The 17911-nt window shown below is 33.8% G+C and overlaps 1 protein-coding gene across 1 annotated transcript; it reads left to right on the top strand.

Annotated features, from left to right (window-relative positions):
• Window positions 1-45: 45 nt before the first annotated feature.
• Aprt (adenine phosphoribosyltransferase) lies at window positions 46-15972 on the top strand. Its single transcript, XM_069825966.1, has 5 exons — window positions 46-95; window positions 202-285; window positions 1679-1916; window positions 2515-2593; window positions 5126-15972. The coding sequence occupies exons 2-5, from the start codon at window positions 203-205 to the stop codon at window positions 5260-5262; spliced, it is 537 nt and encodes a 178-aa protein (XP_069682067.1). The 5' UTR covers window positions 46-95; window position 202; the 3' UTR covers window positions 5263-15972.
• The last annotated feature ends 1939 nt before the right edge of the window (window positions 15973-17911 follow it).

Genomic DNA, 17911 nt, shown 5'->3' with positions numbered 1-17911 from the left:
TGAGGGAAATTTGCTACATTATTACTTTTCCAGAGTTGGTATGGTGTAGTATGTTTGTCACATGACTTATAGATGTGCTGGCAGGATGTATAAACGTAGATAATTAATTTTTTTCATATATAACTGTGTAATAAAGTGACAGGAAATAGGAATTTAAAGTAGTTAGCACATTAATCAAGCACTTTATATTTCCACTTTCAGAATGGAAGTGAAAGATAAACTTGACATCGTTGTCAAACACATTTCTAGTCATCCAGACTTCCCAAAACCTGGAATATTATTTAGGTAAGGGTAATTATTATTTTATTAAGTAATTTGTGCTACAGTGACATCTATGCACATTTGTGCGCAATTCTCTCTTTATAATTATTTTATTCTCGTATTCACATTATGAACACTGTAAGTTGTTGTTTTTCTATAAAATATCATTTCACGTAAAATATGAACAACACTATAATAGGCCTAGTTCAGGCTTACAACACCGAGGTTATGTTACATTTCTAATTCTTTTCTTATTGCAGTACTACGTACAGTAGTTAGCACATTAGTCAAGTACTTTATATTTTCACTTTCAGAATGGAAGTGAAAAATAAACTTGACATCGTTGCCAAACATATTTATAGTTTTATAAAGTAAACATTCTAGGCTACATCAAGCGTAGTGTAAATGATACCTGTGACTTTTTCTAACCATTAAAAATGAAACTACAATACAGGCAGTAAGTCAGGTAAGAGGAAGTGAATTGTTTAGATTCATCTGGAAATGTTGAGTCTATATGACTATAGGATGTCGGTAGTGTGTTTATAAGAATATATGTTGGCTAGGTTGGAGAATGGGGTGATGTCATAAATTGATGTTGATTTTGTAGATGTAAGTTAGTTTTTTTTATAAGGAATTCTCTAAACTTTCGAAAAGTACTGTACTGGTATATTCTTACTTAACCATTCAAATTTTGGAAACAATTCTCGTATCACATCAGACTTTTGAAGAAGGAAGGAAGAAAGACGTGAATTCGGTATCTACCAATCCTGTGAGATTTGTTAAATGGGTGATTTTCTTGAAATAGTTTAATTTTCCTGTCCTGTTATGACTATTATCGTTACATCATGACATGTTCTTAATTTGGCCTCTATAGATCAGAAATTACTTATAATAATTATCTAATGCAGAGTGAAAAATATATGAGGGTAATTTGCTAGGAGACGTCGTTGCATGTAGACCACTTTTACACTAAACCTAACCTTAGTGTATACAACGTATACTAAAACACTAACTACCTAATACAGATTAAGGAAAAGGTTAGGTTAGGTCAGGTCAGTTTAGGGTTTTAGTATATCTTGCAAAAACAAATTTTAGGTTTATTGTAAAAGTGGTCTATATGCAACGACGTCTTCTAGAAAATTACCTCTGAATCTTGCATCGTTCCATTGTACTATTTATCTGTTCTCCATCTGTAAAATATAGTTTGTTTGTTAGTATGGGCTAGTTTTGTTATGAAACAAGTTTGGAAAGAATTGTGATGAATGGAATTTCAGTAATATTTTATCTTATAGATTCTGTGTTCAGTAATTTGGAAATAAAGTACCAAATGAAGTGAAGTTAGTACATAAATATATATGAAATCAATTTTTCATGTCATTAAAACTACAGTAGTTCATTTTATGCACTTTTGTTTCAGAGATTTGTTTCCAGTATTGAGTAATCCCGAAGCATTCCATGCACTACAAGATTTGATAATTGAGCATGTATCACATTTAACACCAAAACCTGATGCTGTAGTGGCCTTAGAAGCAAGAGGCTTTCTATTTGGCCCATTAGTAGCACTTCAATTTGATATACCCTTCATTCCAATAAGAAAAAAAGGGAAGCTTCCAGGAGATGTTATACAAGCGTCTTATGCTTTGGAATATGGCACAGTGAGTATCGAAGTAGTGGTATAACGATTTTTTTTTTTATTGTGGAGAGTACATTTTCTTAGATTGAATCTAGAGATTGTAAAAATCAGACATTATTCTGACTGTAAGAATAATTTTTGTAAATTTAGAAGAATTTTGTGTCCAAATTTAATGTCAACACATTACAGTTACTTAGGCCTATAATAATTTAGCCTATATTAAAGTGAAATTCCAAAAATGTATTCTGTACTGTTGGGTCAGTCCATGTCAAATCAGCACATTTCTGAAAAAGGCAAAATGTCTGAAGCGTAATGTAAATATTTTTGGAGTTGTCATTCATTAAAAATTAGAAGAGATGCCTATCATCATTCTTATTGAACAGTTTTGTTTTTGGCACTTTCGCTTTTTTCCACCATTGGTCCTTTAACTTCTGTAAAGGAAATAGCAGTTAGCTTTTAGTGTAAAGTTCACCACTGTAAGAAACTTTTTCTCAGTTTACCAGACCTGAACAGTCATATGTAATTTCAACATTCTGATATAATTAATCATTTGAATATTTACTACTTGCATACAATAAATTTATTGTTATTTTTTTTCTCTTTCTTTCTCTCATAAACAGGATTCATTTGAAATTCAGACTGCAAGCATCAGAAGTGGTCAAAACATCCTTATCATTGACGATTTGTTAGCTACTGGAGGTATGTAAGAAATGACTTACCGTATGTTAGACATTACAGTTTTCTTATTTATTTTCCTCTGTGATGGATATTTTATATTGTCATTATTGTTATTAGCATTCTCATCTAGAATACAGTAGAACTGCGTTAGATGTTGCCCATGATGCAACATATAGAGGTGAATCCATATTGCAGTGATGATGATGGTGGTGGTGGTGGTGGTGGTGGTGGTGGTGGTGGTGGTGGTGGTGGTGGTGGTGGTGGTGGTGATGATGATGATGATGATGATGATGATGATGATGATGATGATGATGATGATGATGATGATGAAGAAGAAGAAGAATTGTGGAGTGATGGCAGGAGAATCACGTGTAAACCTTCCCCAACCTCATTCTCATTAATCACAAATTCCACTTACATTTGCATTTGAAAATACACGTTTCTGGCGTGAAAAGCTGATGCTAGCTGCTCAGTTAATGATGTACCTCTTTTTAAATTACCTTTTTGGTATTCTTCTTACCTTATATTACTTACCCTAATTAATATATCTTGCCTGTATGAACTGTCTCAATTGCTGTTGAATTTGTTGAATATTCAAACTTAAAACTATCCAGCATAAAACTCAGAATTTTTACTGCATTTTCACGTGTAAAAAGCGTGTATAAATAAAAATAAGCTATAATAAACGTCAGATTTATTATTAGTAGCAGTCCGTTTTTATTTATTTTCGTTCTGTCTCTCTAAAATGATTTTATTCTCTGTTTATCGTCGTATCTCAAATTTGCGGATTCAGTGTAGTCTGTAAAAAGCCTTAACATGATTTCTTTTAGAAGGGAAGTAATGCTGTAGATTTCTCGAGTAGATAGATTGCTCATCTATTTCCTGCATTATATAAAGATGTGTATGCATAACATCTTATGAGGCTTACGAAGTTTCTGATATAAATAGCAGAAAGGGAAGTAAAAATATGAGAGCAAGGATATTAAGCGAAAAGGCTGTAATGTATAATAATAATAATAATAATAATAATAATAATAATAATATTAATGATAATCCAAAGTGTATCCTAAAAATTCTGAGAAAAGCCATTTGCAAGAACAACAGCAGCTCTGTTGATGAATCCTACTCCCTTGTCCATGCTGTGACTCCTGGGCAATGCAGTGTTATTAACACAGCAGCAGATGGGAGAGGATACAGGTGAGTTTCCATTTCCTCAAAACTGAAACTCTTCGGCTAAGGGAGCATATCCATATAGAAAACATAAATCGAGAGGCATAAAGGTGGCAGCCTCACTACTGAACTTATCTTGCAATAGGTTCGTAACCTACTCAGGGGACATATCACCTTACTGGCAAGTCTTACATGATAAAGTCGGATAGAGGAAATAGAAGTCAAGGAAAATCTAGAAAAAGACTTTTGGACAATGAGACCAGAACAGGTCAACAAATGGTCTTATTCCATGACAGCTATATGATGATAATGATGATGATAATAATTCAGTTTTGAAAAATAACACGAGTTCGTGAATCCCACTATAAGTTATTTTTCTTTCAATTTAAAGTACAAGGTAATTCATATCACTAAAATGTTGTTAACTAATGCTGAGTTATTGTCAATGAAGCCATTAATTCTCTTGCTATCCAATCCAGGGTAGAAGTGAAATAATCCTGCAGATTTTCAGAGCAAATAGCTCATGTATGTACGGGTAACAAAAAAGTGTAATACTATATTGATGGAAAGTTCACGGTTTTCTCAGAAAATATATCTTTTTCCCAAATGTTTAACACCCTCTTATTCGGTAACTATTGCGAGTAGAGTCGTGATTTTTGTCCATATTGATAGAAAATCTAACAAAGAATCATTTACAGAGAGGGAGATTTGCGTAGGGAGACAGACTTGAATTCGTCTGTATTACAAGAAGAAGCAGCGATGTTGCCAGACTGCTGACACTTTCAACTTAATTTTAATCACGAAACATAATATAGGTTTTCTATTCCTTTAAGTGTACCCTATCATCTCTTTCAGTCTGCAGAATTATTTCACCTCCACCGTGTGTAGGAGATTGATGTAGCAAAATGAATAACCATTTTAATGTAGGCACCATATTTTTATGTTATGGCAGTTTTATTATACTATATGCAACCCCCAAACTGTTTGGAGGACCACACCTGCCATTGGTTAGCAGGTCCATATGACTTAGCTGGGAGGATTGTCAGACAACTCCACCGACCATATCCCCTCTTTGCCACTTAGGAGATCTTTATGCACACCATGGCAGGTCAGCATGCTGAAATGGCATTTCCTCCATTTTTTATGGAACAGTTATACTACTATGAGTGGTCTCCAGAGCCTCGTTTGTTAAAAACAGGTTGCACCACAGGAATGTGAGGATGGGATTTGAGTAGGAGAGGTTACGGAATGCACTTCACTACTCCTTGCAACCCACATCATTAAATGTAAACCAGTATTACTTCGATACTTTGAGTTTGCTCAAAATGTATGCAGAATGTGTTATTGTACCAACTTTAACAAACAATATCATTGTGATTACAGGTTCACTTAATGCTTCATGTCAACTCCTGGAAAAACTGGGTGCTAAAGTTCTAGAGTGTCTAGTTATTATGGAATTGGTAGATATGAAAGGAAGAGACAATGTTAAAGCTCCATTACATTCATTTATACAGTATTGAGAATGAAAAGAACCTCGCATGCTTGTAGATGTAGAAAATGATAGACTGGCATGTAACTACCAATTGGAGTGTATGGCATACTTTTTTTTTAACATTCCAATATCTACATACATATAAGAATAATTTAATTAGGTGGAAAGTAGTATAGCATTAAATCCTTATCGTAGGCCTACTGTAAGAAATATGAGATGTGTCTAAAAAGTAATTAGGCTGTTACTATAAAATTTGGTATTAACAACACATCTACAAATCAACATTATTCTCTTCAAAGTAGTTTCATTGGGAAGCTACATACTGCCAGAGATGTTGCTCCCACTCCTGGTAGCAGTGCTGAAAGTATGCTATATTTCTTCAGTTGATGTGTCACAACATATTGGATGTTGACCACAGTTTCGTTTCAAAATGACGACCTCAAGGTGCATTTGAGCTTGGGGGGGGGGGGGGGGGTAAAAGGGATTCACGTATACCAGATCAGGCGAGTATGGGGAATGCAGAACTACTAAAATACCCGTTTTGGTAAAAAAAAATGGCTCACGAACATGACAGTGTGAGAAGAAGCATTGTCATGATGCAGTAACCAAGAGTCTGTATATCCAACTCCTCGATCAGAATGTCATGAACAGTTTTGTGATTTAAATTTAATGATTACCAATCATTTGAACGTCAAGACATTGATCAAATATCATAAGAGCCCTCACTTTGGTCACATTTTCGTCTGCTTTTAACAAGTGAGTTCTTTCACAATGAAGTCTGTCTTCCACACACTTATACCCAGCCAAAAATTCTTCATGCAACCTAAAAATCTGTGCCGTTGATAGAGCATGTTCTCTGTAAGTCCATTTCAATTTTTCGTAAGTTTATGTTGTGTTTTCATTAGGTTAAGGGGTTTAGTTGGAAAATGAAAACTGCTGCTCAGTTACAGTTCAAAATCCTTTATATGGGCTTGTGGGGTTGAGGTTATGCTGTTCACTTTTTTTTATGTAGGATTTCAAGTCTACCAACTGCCTGCCAGAGCACAACTAGAATGTTTTATTAATAAACATTACGTCTGCAATGTGGTTTATAAAAAGAGCATTTACAATTTCAGTTATAATTCCGTGCATTCAGTTGGAGGCTCTTTCACACTCTAGTGTCATGGATATTGCTGTCATAGTATTAGAAAACAAAAGAGAAAGGTCATCTGCGTTGTTTCCAGCATTTCTAGCCTGTTATGGTAGCTATCATGTTTCCACAGTACTATTGGATTTTCGAGCCCACAGCATAAACAAGACAAGTGAAAAAGTCCTTTTTACACATATTAGCAATAAATCCTCACCTGTACAACTTAAATTACTATTGGATGTTGAAATATTTTTGCAGCTTAAAGAAAATAAGTACTGGTACTTTGGCATTTTGGCAAAACTGGAAACTTTAAGTACTCAACAAATTTTACAATCTATCGATACTGTATATCAGTGGATACCAGCCCAAATAGAGAACTGATTAAGTTTGACGCAAAATTTTATCGCTCAACACTCCTCGAGGTTTCATTGTTCCATTTCGTAATGCGTCACTACTACATTCACACAACTGGATGTCAACCTCAGATGTTCTAATGCTATTGAGTTAAAATTCTCAAATATTAATGCTTATTTCAGATGGTATGAACTGCGTGGCTACAGTATTGCTAGTCTTGACCCATATGTTCAGTCTAACTACATTTTAGACAGGCTTAATGTACTGTCATATTCGAATGACTTTACAGAGGAAGCTATATAGAATTGTATGGTCTGTAGTATAATTTTTGTTCAAATTAAAGAGTAAAGACAGAATTATTTTTTGTATGATGCACATGCAAAAACAGTATGAATAGATTCTTTGTCTTACTGTTCAATCTTCTTTCTCTACAATATAAAATGAACAAACATTGTTTATGCAGACTGTGATAAATTGGCCTAGTACAGTGTATTGTAAATATGAATTCTTAATGTAAACAGTCAGGAAGGACAATCATCTTTCCCCTATTTCAGTATTGGTGTGCAATCATAAGAAGTAGTTCCATTAAATAAGAACCATATTTTAGTATCATACGAGGTGTGATCATTAAATTCCGAGACCTGTTCCATAAATGGAAATAAAATTACCTGATTTAAATTTGACTGCTATCCCCTTCAAAGTAGTCCTCTTCGGCAGCTATATACTGATCTCAGCCTACCTGCCATTTTTGGAATACCGCCTGGAATTCACATTCTCGAAGCCTGTCAAGCACTTTCTGCTATTCGTGTTGGATCTCCTCCACAGTGTCAAAACGGCGACCTTTTAGCTTGAATTTCATCTTCAGAAACAAAAAAAAAAGTCGCAGGGAGTCAAATCTGGTAAATACGAGAGGTGAGGAACGACAACCATCTTGTTAAGGGTGCAAAACTGGCGTGTTGCGAGAGCTCTGTGAGCTGGCACATTGTTATCATGGACCATCCATTTGGATGTGGATGTGAGGATCATTTGAACCTCTCCATATGACATGTTGATGATGTCAGCAATTTCTCTGATGTTGATGTGTCGATCATAATGCACAATTTGTCGAATTTTTTCGACATTTTCGGCAGTGTTGCACCTGTGTAATCAACCTGGCCTCTTGTCGTCCTCCAGCGATGTTCTGCCATTTCTGAAATGCGAATGCCACTCAAAACACTTCACCCGACTTACTGATTCATTCCTGTAGGCTTGCTTCAACATTCCATAGGTTTTGGTTGCTGATTTCCCGAAGAATTTAATGTTGGCTCTCTGCTCCAGTTTTACAAATGCGTGGATGCACGTGCTAACAAAACCTTATGTAACACAGGTCTCGATGAAGATTGTGCTTTGAAACTTTGTGTTGCGTCTCTTCAAGGCCGTCTAGCATCACTGCTGTGTGCACGTGTCAATCACGTGATCCCTTTGCCCACAACAGACACAGTCTCGAAATTTAATGATCACATGTATTGTTCAAGAGATTACTTACACCAAGTGATGATATACAATATACATTTTTATGCTAATGTGAGTAATACTTTATGCAACACACCTGATTGGTTGACTTTGATTCTCCTAGTATGGATTGCATTGTTCATGATAAGAGTTACTGCTGGTGTAGATGTTTCTCTTACTGTTGTTTTCAAATCAATTTAACCAATTATTCTATTAACTGTTTTTGTAAATACAGACATCCTTTCACAGTTATGTGTATCTTTCTATTAAAATCACATATCTAAAAACATATTTCATACTTTCTTTTATTGAAACAAGCTCTTCTTTAATAGGCAATTTTCTTTGTTGAAGTATCCGATTATATGCAAATAACGCTAGTTGTTCATTAGATAGGACTCTTTCGTTATTCTCTTGCAAGTGGATTATACAATACTGAACAGATTTGCTCATCAATTGTACCTCGAAGAAAGACGTATTCACGTCGAAAATGCCATGCCTTGGCCATTTCTAGCCGCTCAGAGTAATTAAATTCCATGAAAAAAGTTACATATAAAACATTCGCCCTTTAATTTATAAAGACATTTGAACCTTGGCTTGACCTATAATTCATCTATTAAATATACTGGTAGATGTAAAGTGACTTTTGCACCATTTAAATTTACATACCAGTAATATACAGTCAAGTAAGCATAATATTCATCAGGTCACTCACTATCACTATGAGTTTTCATATAGGATGAAAGCAATACAGTTGCATAATACAGCTCTTCTTTATTCACAACTATCATTGTTATTGTAACTTGGGTTCATATTGCTTAAAACATTGTAGAACATATACTGAAGTGATATTCCTTGGAATTTATCTCTTTATTGATGCGATTACGTGTATTTGATTGTGTATACAAGCTCATATTTTGATGGAGAAATATTTTGTGTACATATTTTTCATTTTCTGTAAGAAAGTACATACTTTACTGATACTTGATTCTTTTTTAATTTTGGTTTATAAATTTCATTTCATATATTTTATTCCTTACATCAGTATTGAAGCTTTAAGATCAAGTCAAAATTTATGCATTTTTTTTAAGTAGGTTATTTAATGACACTATTTAGTGTCAGTGGAATTAGTGATAGTGATGTGGTATTGAGCGATAACATTGTCTTTAATGATGATTACTTGGAAGGAAGTAGTAATTACTTTATTATTAGATGCTTAAATAAATTTTATAATTCTACTCATTTTCGTTTCTGCACTATCTGGTAACATCTTATCATTATGACGCAGGAAGAACATTTTTACTATATAAAAACATTTTTAGTAACATATGTAGAAATTTCATCATGAACATTATGTATTGCAACATCAAGAGTAAGGTATTCTTTAGCATGATGTTTGCCCTATTAAATTATATTAAGAGTAATTTTATTTTTATAGTGCATATTCTGTTACATTTTTGTGAATATTTTCATGCATATTTGAATATTTGTTTTAGTATAGAGTCTGGGCTGAACACAAACTTGAGTACAGATTTCTCATACTAAGCACGTGCATGCTTATTCTAACCAATAATGTGTCGTATTTATAGATGACTTCGCCATCTACTACAGTGGTGACTAACTCGTGCTTTTTGTGCAAGAGCATTCTTCGCACACATGCAGTATTGTGTGTAGTATGCAAGAGCAGATAGTCCCACTGAAATAATTAATGTTGGCAGCCCTTTGATCCTCAAGCTTACATTGCTCACAGCATGTTTGTTACTGGCTGCGCTAATCAGTATAATCAGTATATAGTATATCATCATTGCAAACACCAAAACTTTTCAGAAGCAAAAAGCATTACAGACATATTTGTCCATTATACAAGCGAAACCATTGATTATACACATACTGGATTATCAGGGATGATTCCCAACAGCTTTCTCCAGCATGTTGCTGCGACAAAGACGAAACTCGAGCTGTGAATTCAAAATGTTTTGTCTACATAGGTGTGAGTAATACCACACTGATCTCTTTGTCTCTTATTGTCCACATAATTATCACTCCATTCATTGAATTCCTGCACACAGCACTTCTAATGACATTGTTGCCCTTTTTTGCTCGTCAGTGCACACACTGCTTTGTAAGAGAAGCTGAGTTGGTCACCACTGATCCTATGTGATATATAGCATATGCTTCATTCATGAAAAATACGAACTAGTCTTCAGCAAAATGAAGTAAGTGAAGAAGTTATAATTTTGATTGTTAATGCAGTTAAGTTTTTTTTTTTTTTTTTTTTTTTTTTTTGAGGTTATTGAAATTGTCGTATGTAAACTAATGCATAACACTTGAAACTTGTGATCGTTCACGAGAGATTATGTGCATAATTTGTATGAATTTTTTCTTTACCAAAAGAATTAAGTTTCTAGAATATAATGTTAAACGTGACTGGACCAATCAGTGGTATTCTAGTTTGTGCAAAAATGTCATTACTGTGCCATTTATAGTCAAGTCATTTGGATAAATCGCAATATAGCGAACGCCAGCAGGGGAAGTTATCCCCACCCACATGAAATGTGCATTCGACACAACATTCGCCTATCACGTAGATTGTCTGGTGAGCTAGTAGGGGAAAAGTGGAAGGGGTCGTGGGTGGAGCTTCTATGTTCGCTATATTGCGATTTGCCCAGTCATTATTAATAATTATATGAACTGGTGTTAACAAAAGATTCCACTGCAGTGTTCAGCTATGTATGATATTTTCTAATTTGACTTTGGTGAAGATTTGTATGTGTAATGTGATATTCTCATTGCTCAAACTTCTGTATTTATTCTTCCTTTAAGCACACGTGGAAAATAATTATTACTTTCCTGAATGTTACATAGAGTTATACCATAACATACAGAAACTATTTCAGGATTAAAAATCTGTAAACCATTTAAAAAGAACAAAATTTATGTATACATGTGTACATAAGGTCCTTTTTGTCTGTTTCAAGCTGCAGCGATTTCTGTGTCCAAGTAACAATTTCTTTACTTCTTCATGCTTTGGACTACTTTTAATCTGGTTCCATATTGTTCAGACCATCTCTTCATAGGTCTGCTTAGGCCTGTTCTGCTATTGGGTTAGTATTTTAGGTATTTTGTCATTGGTCATTCTGTCTACATATCATGGACGTATGCAAGAGGGGTTACTGAGTTTGAACCTCCCCCACCCCTCAAACGTTTTGAAAAAATGACATATTTCGATTTAAGTTTTTTTATCCATAATTGTTTCCTCTTCTCTAATTTTTCACTGTCAGAATAGCAAAATCTACATCGACATAAGGCATAGTCCTCCTACTCCTACTTCTGTATAATCTTTGTGCTTGGTGCTGTGGCACGTTCGAATTATAACAATGCTGTCTTTATTATAGAGAGACCTATCACCTGGCACCGACTTTTTAATAAGATGAAGCTGACGCAATTTGAAATTTAACTCATGAAACATATTGAAAAGGTTGTTTTGACAGTTCTGCACTGCAGTTGTTAAATATTGTGTATTGCCGATTTTAAACTCATTTTAAGAATGGTATTCATCCGTTCGCTAGTTTGGTTTGAGTTCTGACTTTATTGTGAAATGTTCGTTTAATGTTTTGTGCATTTGACAATTCATATTATCGTTCCAGATCCTTTGATATGTCTAAGTGAACGCAAAGCTCAATTTTTTAATTTGTTAGCGAAAAGTCGCGTAGTAATTCTCGTAAGGTTAGCAAAAATTTCACATTGGCAAATGTTTCTTCGCAGCTGCAACGTGACGATTTTGTTGCGAATGTTCTTCCTGGAACTAGTTTCACATCCCCCTGTGAAAACTCAGCTAATAATAATAATAATAATACACAACTTTTTAAATATCGACTATGTAAATTGTAAAAAATTTTAATATTGACCCCTCCCCTCCCCCGACAAAATTCTGTGTATGCCACTGTTACGTGTTGTCTCCAATTGTTCCTGTATGCCTTAATGGTTTGGATCAGCTGAATAAAACATCCCATCCTATAACTTCTCACTCTCTCAAAGATGTAGATGTCTAATAGGTTAACTGACAGTCCTGCACAGTACGTTGACAATGTATGTATTTCAATGTTATAATTGGTGTGCAATGAAGAATCATCACAAGTCACCAACGTAATGTAAGGGAAGTGATTGAGACTCTTTTCCAGAACTACATTTGAGCATGATTTCGAATTCAACTTGAGCTGATTGCCTGTTTGGAGTTTTTCCTCAACTGTAAGGCAAATGTTAGATAATCTCAGGGCAAATAATGCTCGCTGCTATTACCAATCATATCAGTGCTAGGTAACCATGCAGATGAATAATTTTTAAGTAATTCATTTAAAAATAAAATCGCTTGTGTTTATATGTTGGAGGGGTTTTGCTTGTTACATAGACAAAGATTAGGCAATTTTCATGTATACAAAAATCTTGTTCTAATTATTACTTTACATGGCTCAAGTCCATACATACAATATACTTATGCGTTTGCCATATCTCAATTGAAGTAAACATTTGTAATATTATTAACTTCCAAGTATAATGTCATTAGTGTCATTACATTATCCAAAGAACGAAGAAAAATAAATAATGCTAATATACCTTCTAGTTTAATAACTATAATCAAATCTAGGGTGACTAAACATCCACTATTCCGGATACATTCTCTCATTTTCAGTTAATGTTTCCAGAGAATAAACATTTCAGTTTTTATCTCTTCACGTTTATTTTTGTTGCATTAACATTTTACTTATATGTTGTTTTTTCCTAATGCCAGACGTTTGACAATAAAGTCATTTGACCTCTTGCACTCCAATATTTTTCAAAGATATTATCATGACCAGCCACTGAAGCACAGATTTTGAGGTGTTCCGAATCCATTTCTTGGTTTGAGTTGCACAATGGACAGTTAGGGGACTGATATATTCCAATTCTATGCAGGTGTTTGGCCAAACAATCATGGCCTGTTGCCAATCGAAATGCAGCTACAGACGATTTTCGTGGTAAATCGGGAATTAACTGTGTATTTTGATGCAGAGAGTTCCTTTTTTCCCATGGGATTGTGTTATCAAATTTTGTTTGTTGAAGTCTAAGTATGTAGATTTATGTACTTATATAAATATGTTGGTGGAAACTGTTGTGATAAATCTAGATTTCTGGACGATGTCTCCTGTAAGATCAAAACAATACAATCTAGTCACCCTAATAAATGCCCTTCTTGAGAAATCAAGCATTGTCTATGATTGTTTAAATGGAACAATTATTCTAGCTGTACGAAATAAATTTCTTGGTCACAAAAATGATTGTGAATTGGAAACAAAGCACATTCAGGCAAATTTAAATATCAGCTTTCTTTAAAATTCTCTTTAGATTTGAATCTATGCCTGAAGTAATGTCAATTTGTGATGATACACTCATTGTGTATTTTTTAAGAAACATGTGGCATTTGTTTCATTTTTAGAATATTATCTATACTTTAATCAGTTCGTGTTATATGACGCAGAGTGATTGTTGAAAAATTTAAGTAATTTTAATTTTTATACGAAAATGTTACGCATAAAGAAGTAATATATTTTGTCTCTTGCCAATTATGAAAAGAAAAAAAAGTAATAAATTTAAATCCCTGATGCAGAGTTGTGCATTACTTAGTGCTGCAATACATGACAGTTTAGTATAGTGTAAGTCTTCAGTAGTGTTCAGTGGCGCACCCATGATGGGGAGCTAAGGAGGCTCAAGACCCCCCCCCCCCCAGACCCAGATTTTTATTGTGTATTTGCAGTAAAATGGAAAGAATTTTTCATTCTCAAGCTGCGTGCTGTACTTGTACAAGAGTGCGGCAGATCAACTACCCAATCATTCACAAGAATAGGAGTGGTAAGCACAATAAGCCTCAAGCTGCAGTGTAAGCCTTCGGGGCCTCCCTCCATTCAAGAGAAGAAAAAAAAAGTTTCCATACTTTTATTTCTGCAGGTGATTTTAGTGATGCCTTAGTGATTTTTATAATTTAGCAGTCTTGGCAGTCATATATATGTATTATGACTGAAAGCACTTGCAATGCTCCTGTTGGTAGCACGAGAACATGCCATAGTGAGCGCAGGTGCGAGACAAATAGTTAGACCATTCGTGGCAGCGGCCCCATTGTACCCTTAACCTCTTAGATAGGTATGTGTTAATATTACACTCTTTTAGCCCATCCAGTTGTTCGTGCTAAACTTTCACCTTTTACATTCTCTAGAGGCATAAATTTTAGTACCCTTTCAAGCCATAATCGTTTATGTAGCACACAAAACGAGAAAATTATGCAACAGAAGACATATCACTAGTCTTATCTGAAATAACTGAGAAACATCTTGCACTGTTCACACCTCAAACTATTTTTCTTTTAATTATAGACTCGCATGAAATTCGATGGTTTGTACGAAGTATGAAAGCAGGGTTGTGACATGCGCCAAATGTACGAGAATTTCATGCAACGACAATTTTTAAGTTATAAAAACTGATTACATATACAACATTTACTACTTTTAAATACAATAATAATAATAATAATAATAATAATAATAATAATGTATTCCCAACAATAGCGTCAAATGATATGTTTAAAAGTCAAGAGATTCTGTAACTTGGTTTTGGATATTCCACAGTATATTTGTGTTTGTAAATGCAAGATCCTTTCTTTGAAACTATTTGTAACAAATGAAATTAATATTTAAGTTAATTTAGCTATACATTAATACATTATGTGCTCTGAAGGCAACTAAAATTACAAGTACAGTATATTATCTGAACCTCCCCCCAAAACCAAATCCTGGGTGCACTCTTGATAATGTTAGTGAATGGCTTTAGTTTAGAATTTTATAATATTTTGTACAAAATGTAGGAAGAAACAAGGATTTTGATGTCATTTTTATACACTTTGTCATACTAGTAAATATTTGAGCTTAATATTAAGAAACGTTATTGAGATACAAAATAAAAATGTGTGCTATCACAAGAAAGCCTTTGAATGCTAATTAAGAATCATTGAAAACTGAAGCATTTCGAGCATATACCAATGAAATGCCTTTATTCTATTGTGATCATATTTTTTAAAAATTGACAAAAATTGATATATTGCATATTCATATTATGCAGTGTCTGATTATTGAAACAATTAATTATTACTCTTCTTTCTGTAACATTCATAATGTACAGAGTATTTAGGAAAAATTTACATTTAAGTAATTCTGATCACAGTCACCGTGAAAGCCTAAAAACTCATAATTCGATATCAGCTATAATGTTCTGATCTGACTAAAAAATTTCATAAAGTTAGAATTCTAATCAACATATTACAAATTATTCAGTTTCCACAAATTCATACAAACTTTACCAGGAAACATTGTATTGTACTGAACTAATATAGGCCTAGTATCATTAAAACGAGTAATAGTTGATCAAAATACTTGTATCAATTCAGATTATAAGTCATTCGATATCAGTTATAATGTTCTTATTTGACTAAATGGTTTCAAAAAATTAGAGTTTTAATCAACACATGAAAAAATATTCAGTTTTGACAAATTCATACAAGCTTCACCAGGGAACAATTATTGTATTATCTTGAACTATTATATTAACAGATAATAGTTGATGGAAATTATATTGTATCAATTTAATTGCATGTGATAACAAAGGCATTCCATTTTATCCAAATGTAAGTAAAATTTTACAAACATTATCTGATTAAAAATGTTTGAAAAATGTTGTTCAATATGTTATTCTTTTCTTTCAACCCTACAATTGATTCCTTTTTATATCAAAATGTGTGGATGAAAATATAATAATTCATAACATAATTTAAATTTATTTTGGCACACAGATACTTTTTTTTTAAATAGATCAATAACTTTTATTTATTGAGAATATTGAAAAAAATGCCCAAACACATGAAAAGTATAGCAGAAAAAGACATTGGTTAACAGCCATTTTGCATCTGGCGTGTAATAAATCAATTCATATCAATTTTTGGTTGTAGAATCCGAAACGACCTTCAGAATTGCTGTATCACGTAAAGGTTTTGAGGTATTTTATATGGATTTTTTAAATATCTTTACATTGTTAATGTCATTTTTTCAGGGATAGTGTATAATAAATCATAATTATGATGCTTAAACTCTGTATTTGGATGTATTATATAAAATATGTCAGAAAACTTAAGAAAAAGGCTAGGCGAGCATACAGCAAAAGAAATGTGAGCTCCAAAAATTTCAAGGACCTTACGAAACAATTAGAAAGGGAAAAGAAAAGGGCAGAAGAGAACTACCTGCAGAATTTATTGAAAGAAGGCGAAAATAACTGGGGTAGGTTTTATAATTACATGCAGGAGAAGGGGAAAATCGGGAATCAGTACCAGTTTTGAGAGACACTAATGAACAAATAATTACAGGGGACAAACAAAAATCAGATTTACTAAACTCAAAATTTATATCTATTTTCAATAAAAAGGAGAGAGAGATTACAGTCGATGAAAGTGAATGCACAGAGATGTTCGAAATAACGGCTAAAGATGTTTGGAACAGAATAAAAAGACGAAAATGGCAGACGATATTCCCACAGAAATTATAAAGTTAGGAGGTGAAGCCATGATCCCATACTCGATGCGAATTTTTAATATATCAATAAATAATTGTAGTATCCCAGACGACTGGAAATCGGCTATCATAATCCCCATATATAAAGCAGGAGACAAATGCGACGTGAACAATTACAGACCTGTCAGTATCACATCAGTTATCTGCAAAATAATGGAACATCTACTAACACAATATATTCGCAACATTTTCGAAAATAACGAGGGAAGGGGAAGAATAGATGGAATTGTGATTGATTTCTCTAAAGCTTTCGACTTAGTGCCTCACGAAAAACTTTTAGGGAAACTAAGCAGGCTTCCAATAGATAATCGAGTAGTAAGATGGATAAATAAATTCTTAGAGAACAGGACCCAAAAGGTCAGACTAGGAAAAGAAATATCGGAACTAGGAAATGTAACATCAGGCGTGCCTCAAGGGGCGGTTCTTGCACCTCTGTTGTTTCTTATATATATAAACGATATAAATAGAAATACTACGTCTCAGGTAAGATTATTTGCGGACGACTGTATAATATATAGACAAATTAATGACGAATCCGACATCGCCGCCTTACAAAACGGTCTTAACATTATTGAAACCTGGACGGCAGAAAATAAAATGAAAGTCAATGTCAGTAAAAGTAAGTCAATATCCTTCTGTAGAACGCATAAAGAAATTTGTCTCAGATATCAGCTGAATGGTACATCGGTGCCACAAGTGAACACTTGTAAATACCTAGATATATATTTAAGTAACAAACTGGGTTGGGAGGAACAAGTCACTAATACCACAAGGAAAGCCTGGAAAGCACTAAATTTCTCTATGCGTATTCTGAAGAAATCTAACCGAAGATCAAAAGAATTAGCGTACAAAACCCTTGTTCGCCCAATTATGGAATATGGAGCAGGTTGGGATCCGTGCTGACAAAACCAAATCGATTCAATAGAAAAGGTCCAACACAAGGCAGCAAAATATGTCAAAATGGGAAAGGGACATGATGAAGAGATAGTAAAAGACTTAGGGTGGGAATCTCAAATCAAGGCGACGAAAAACCAGACTCACCGCATTGTTGAAGGCACAAA

The sequence above is a fragment of the Periplaneta americana genome, chromosome 5 (assembly GCF_040183065.1).
Source record: "Periplaneta americana isolate PAMFEO1 chromosome 5, P.americana_PAMFEO1_priV1, whole genome shotgun sequence".
Taxonomy (NCBI): Eukaryota; Metazoa; Arthropoda; class Insecta; order Blattodea; family Blattidae; genus Periplaneta; species Periplaneta americana.
This window is presented reverse-complemented; position numbering and strand designations above follow the sequence as displayed.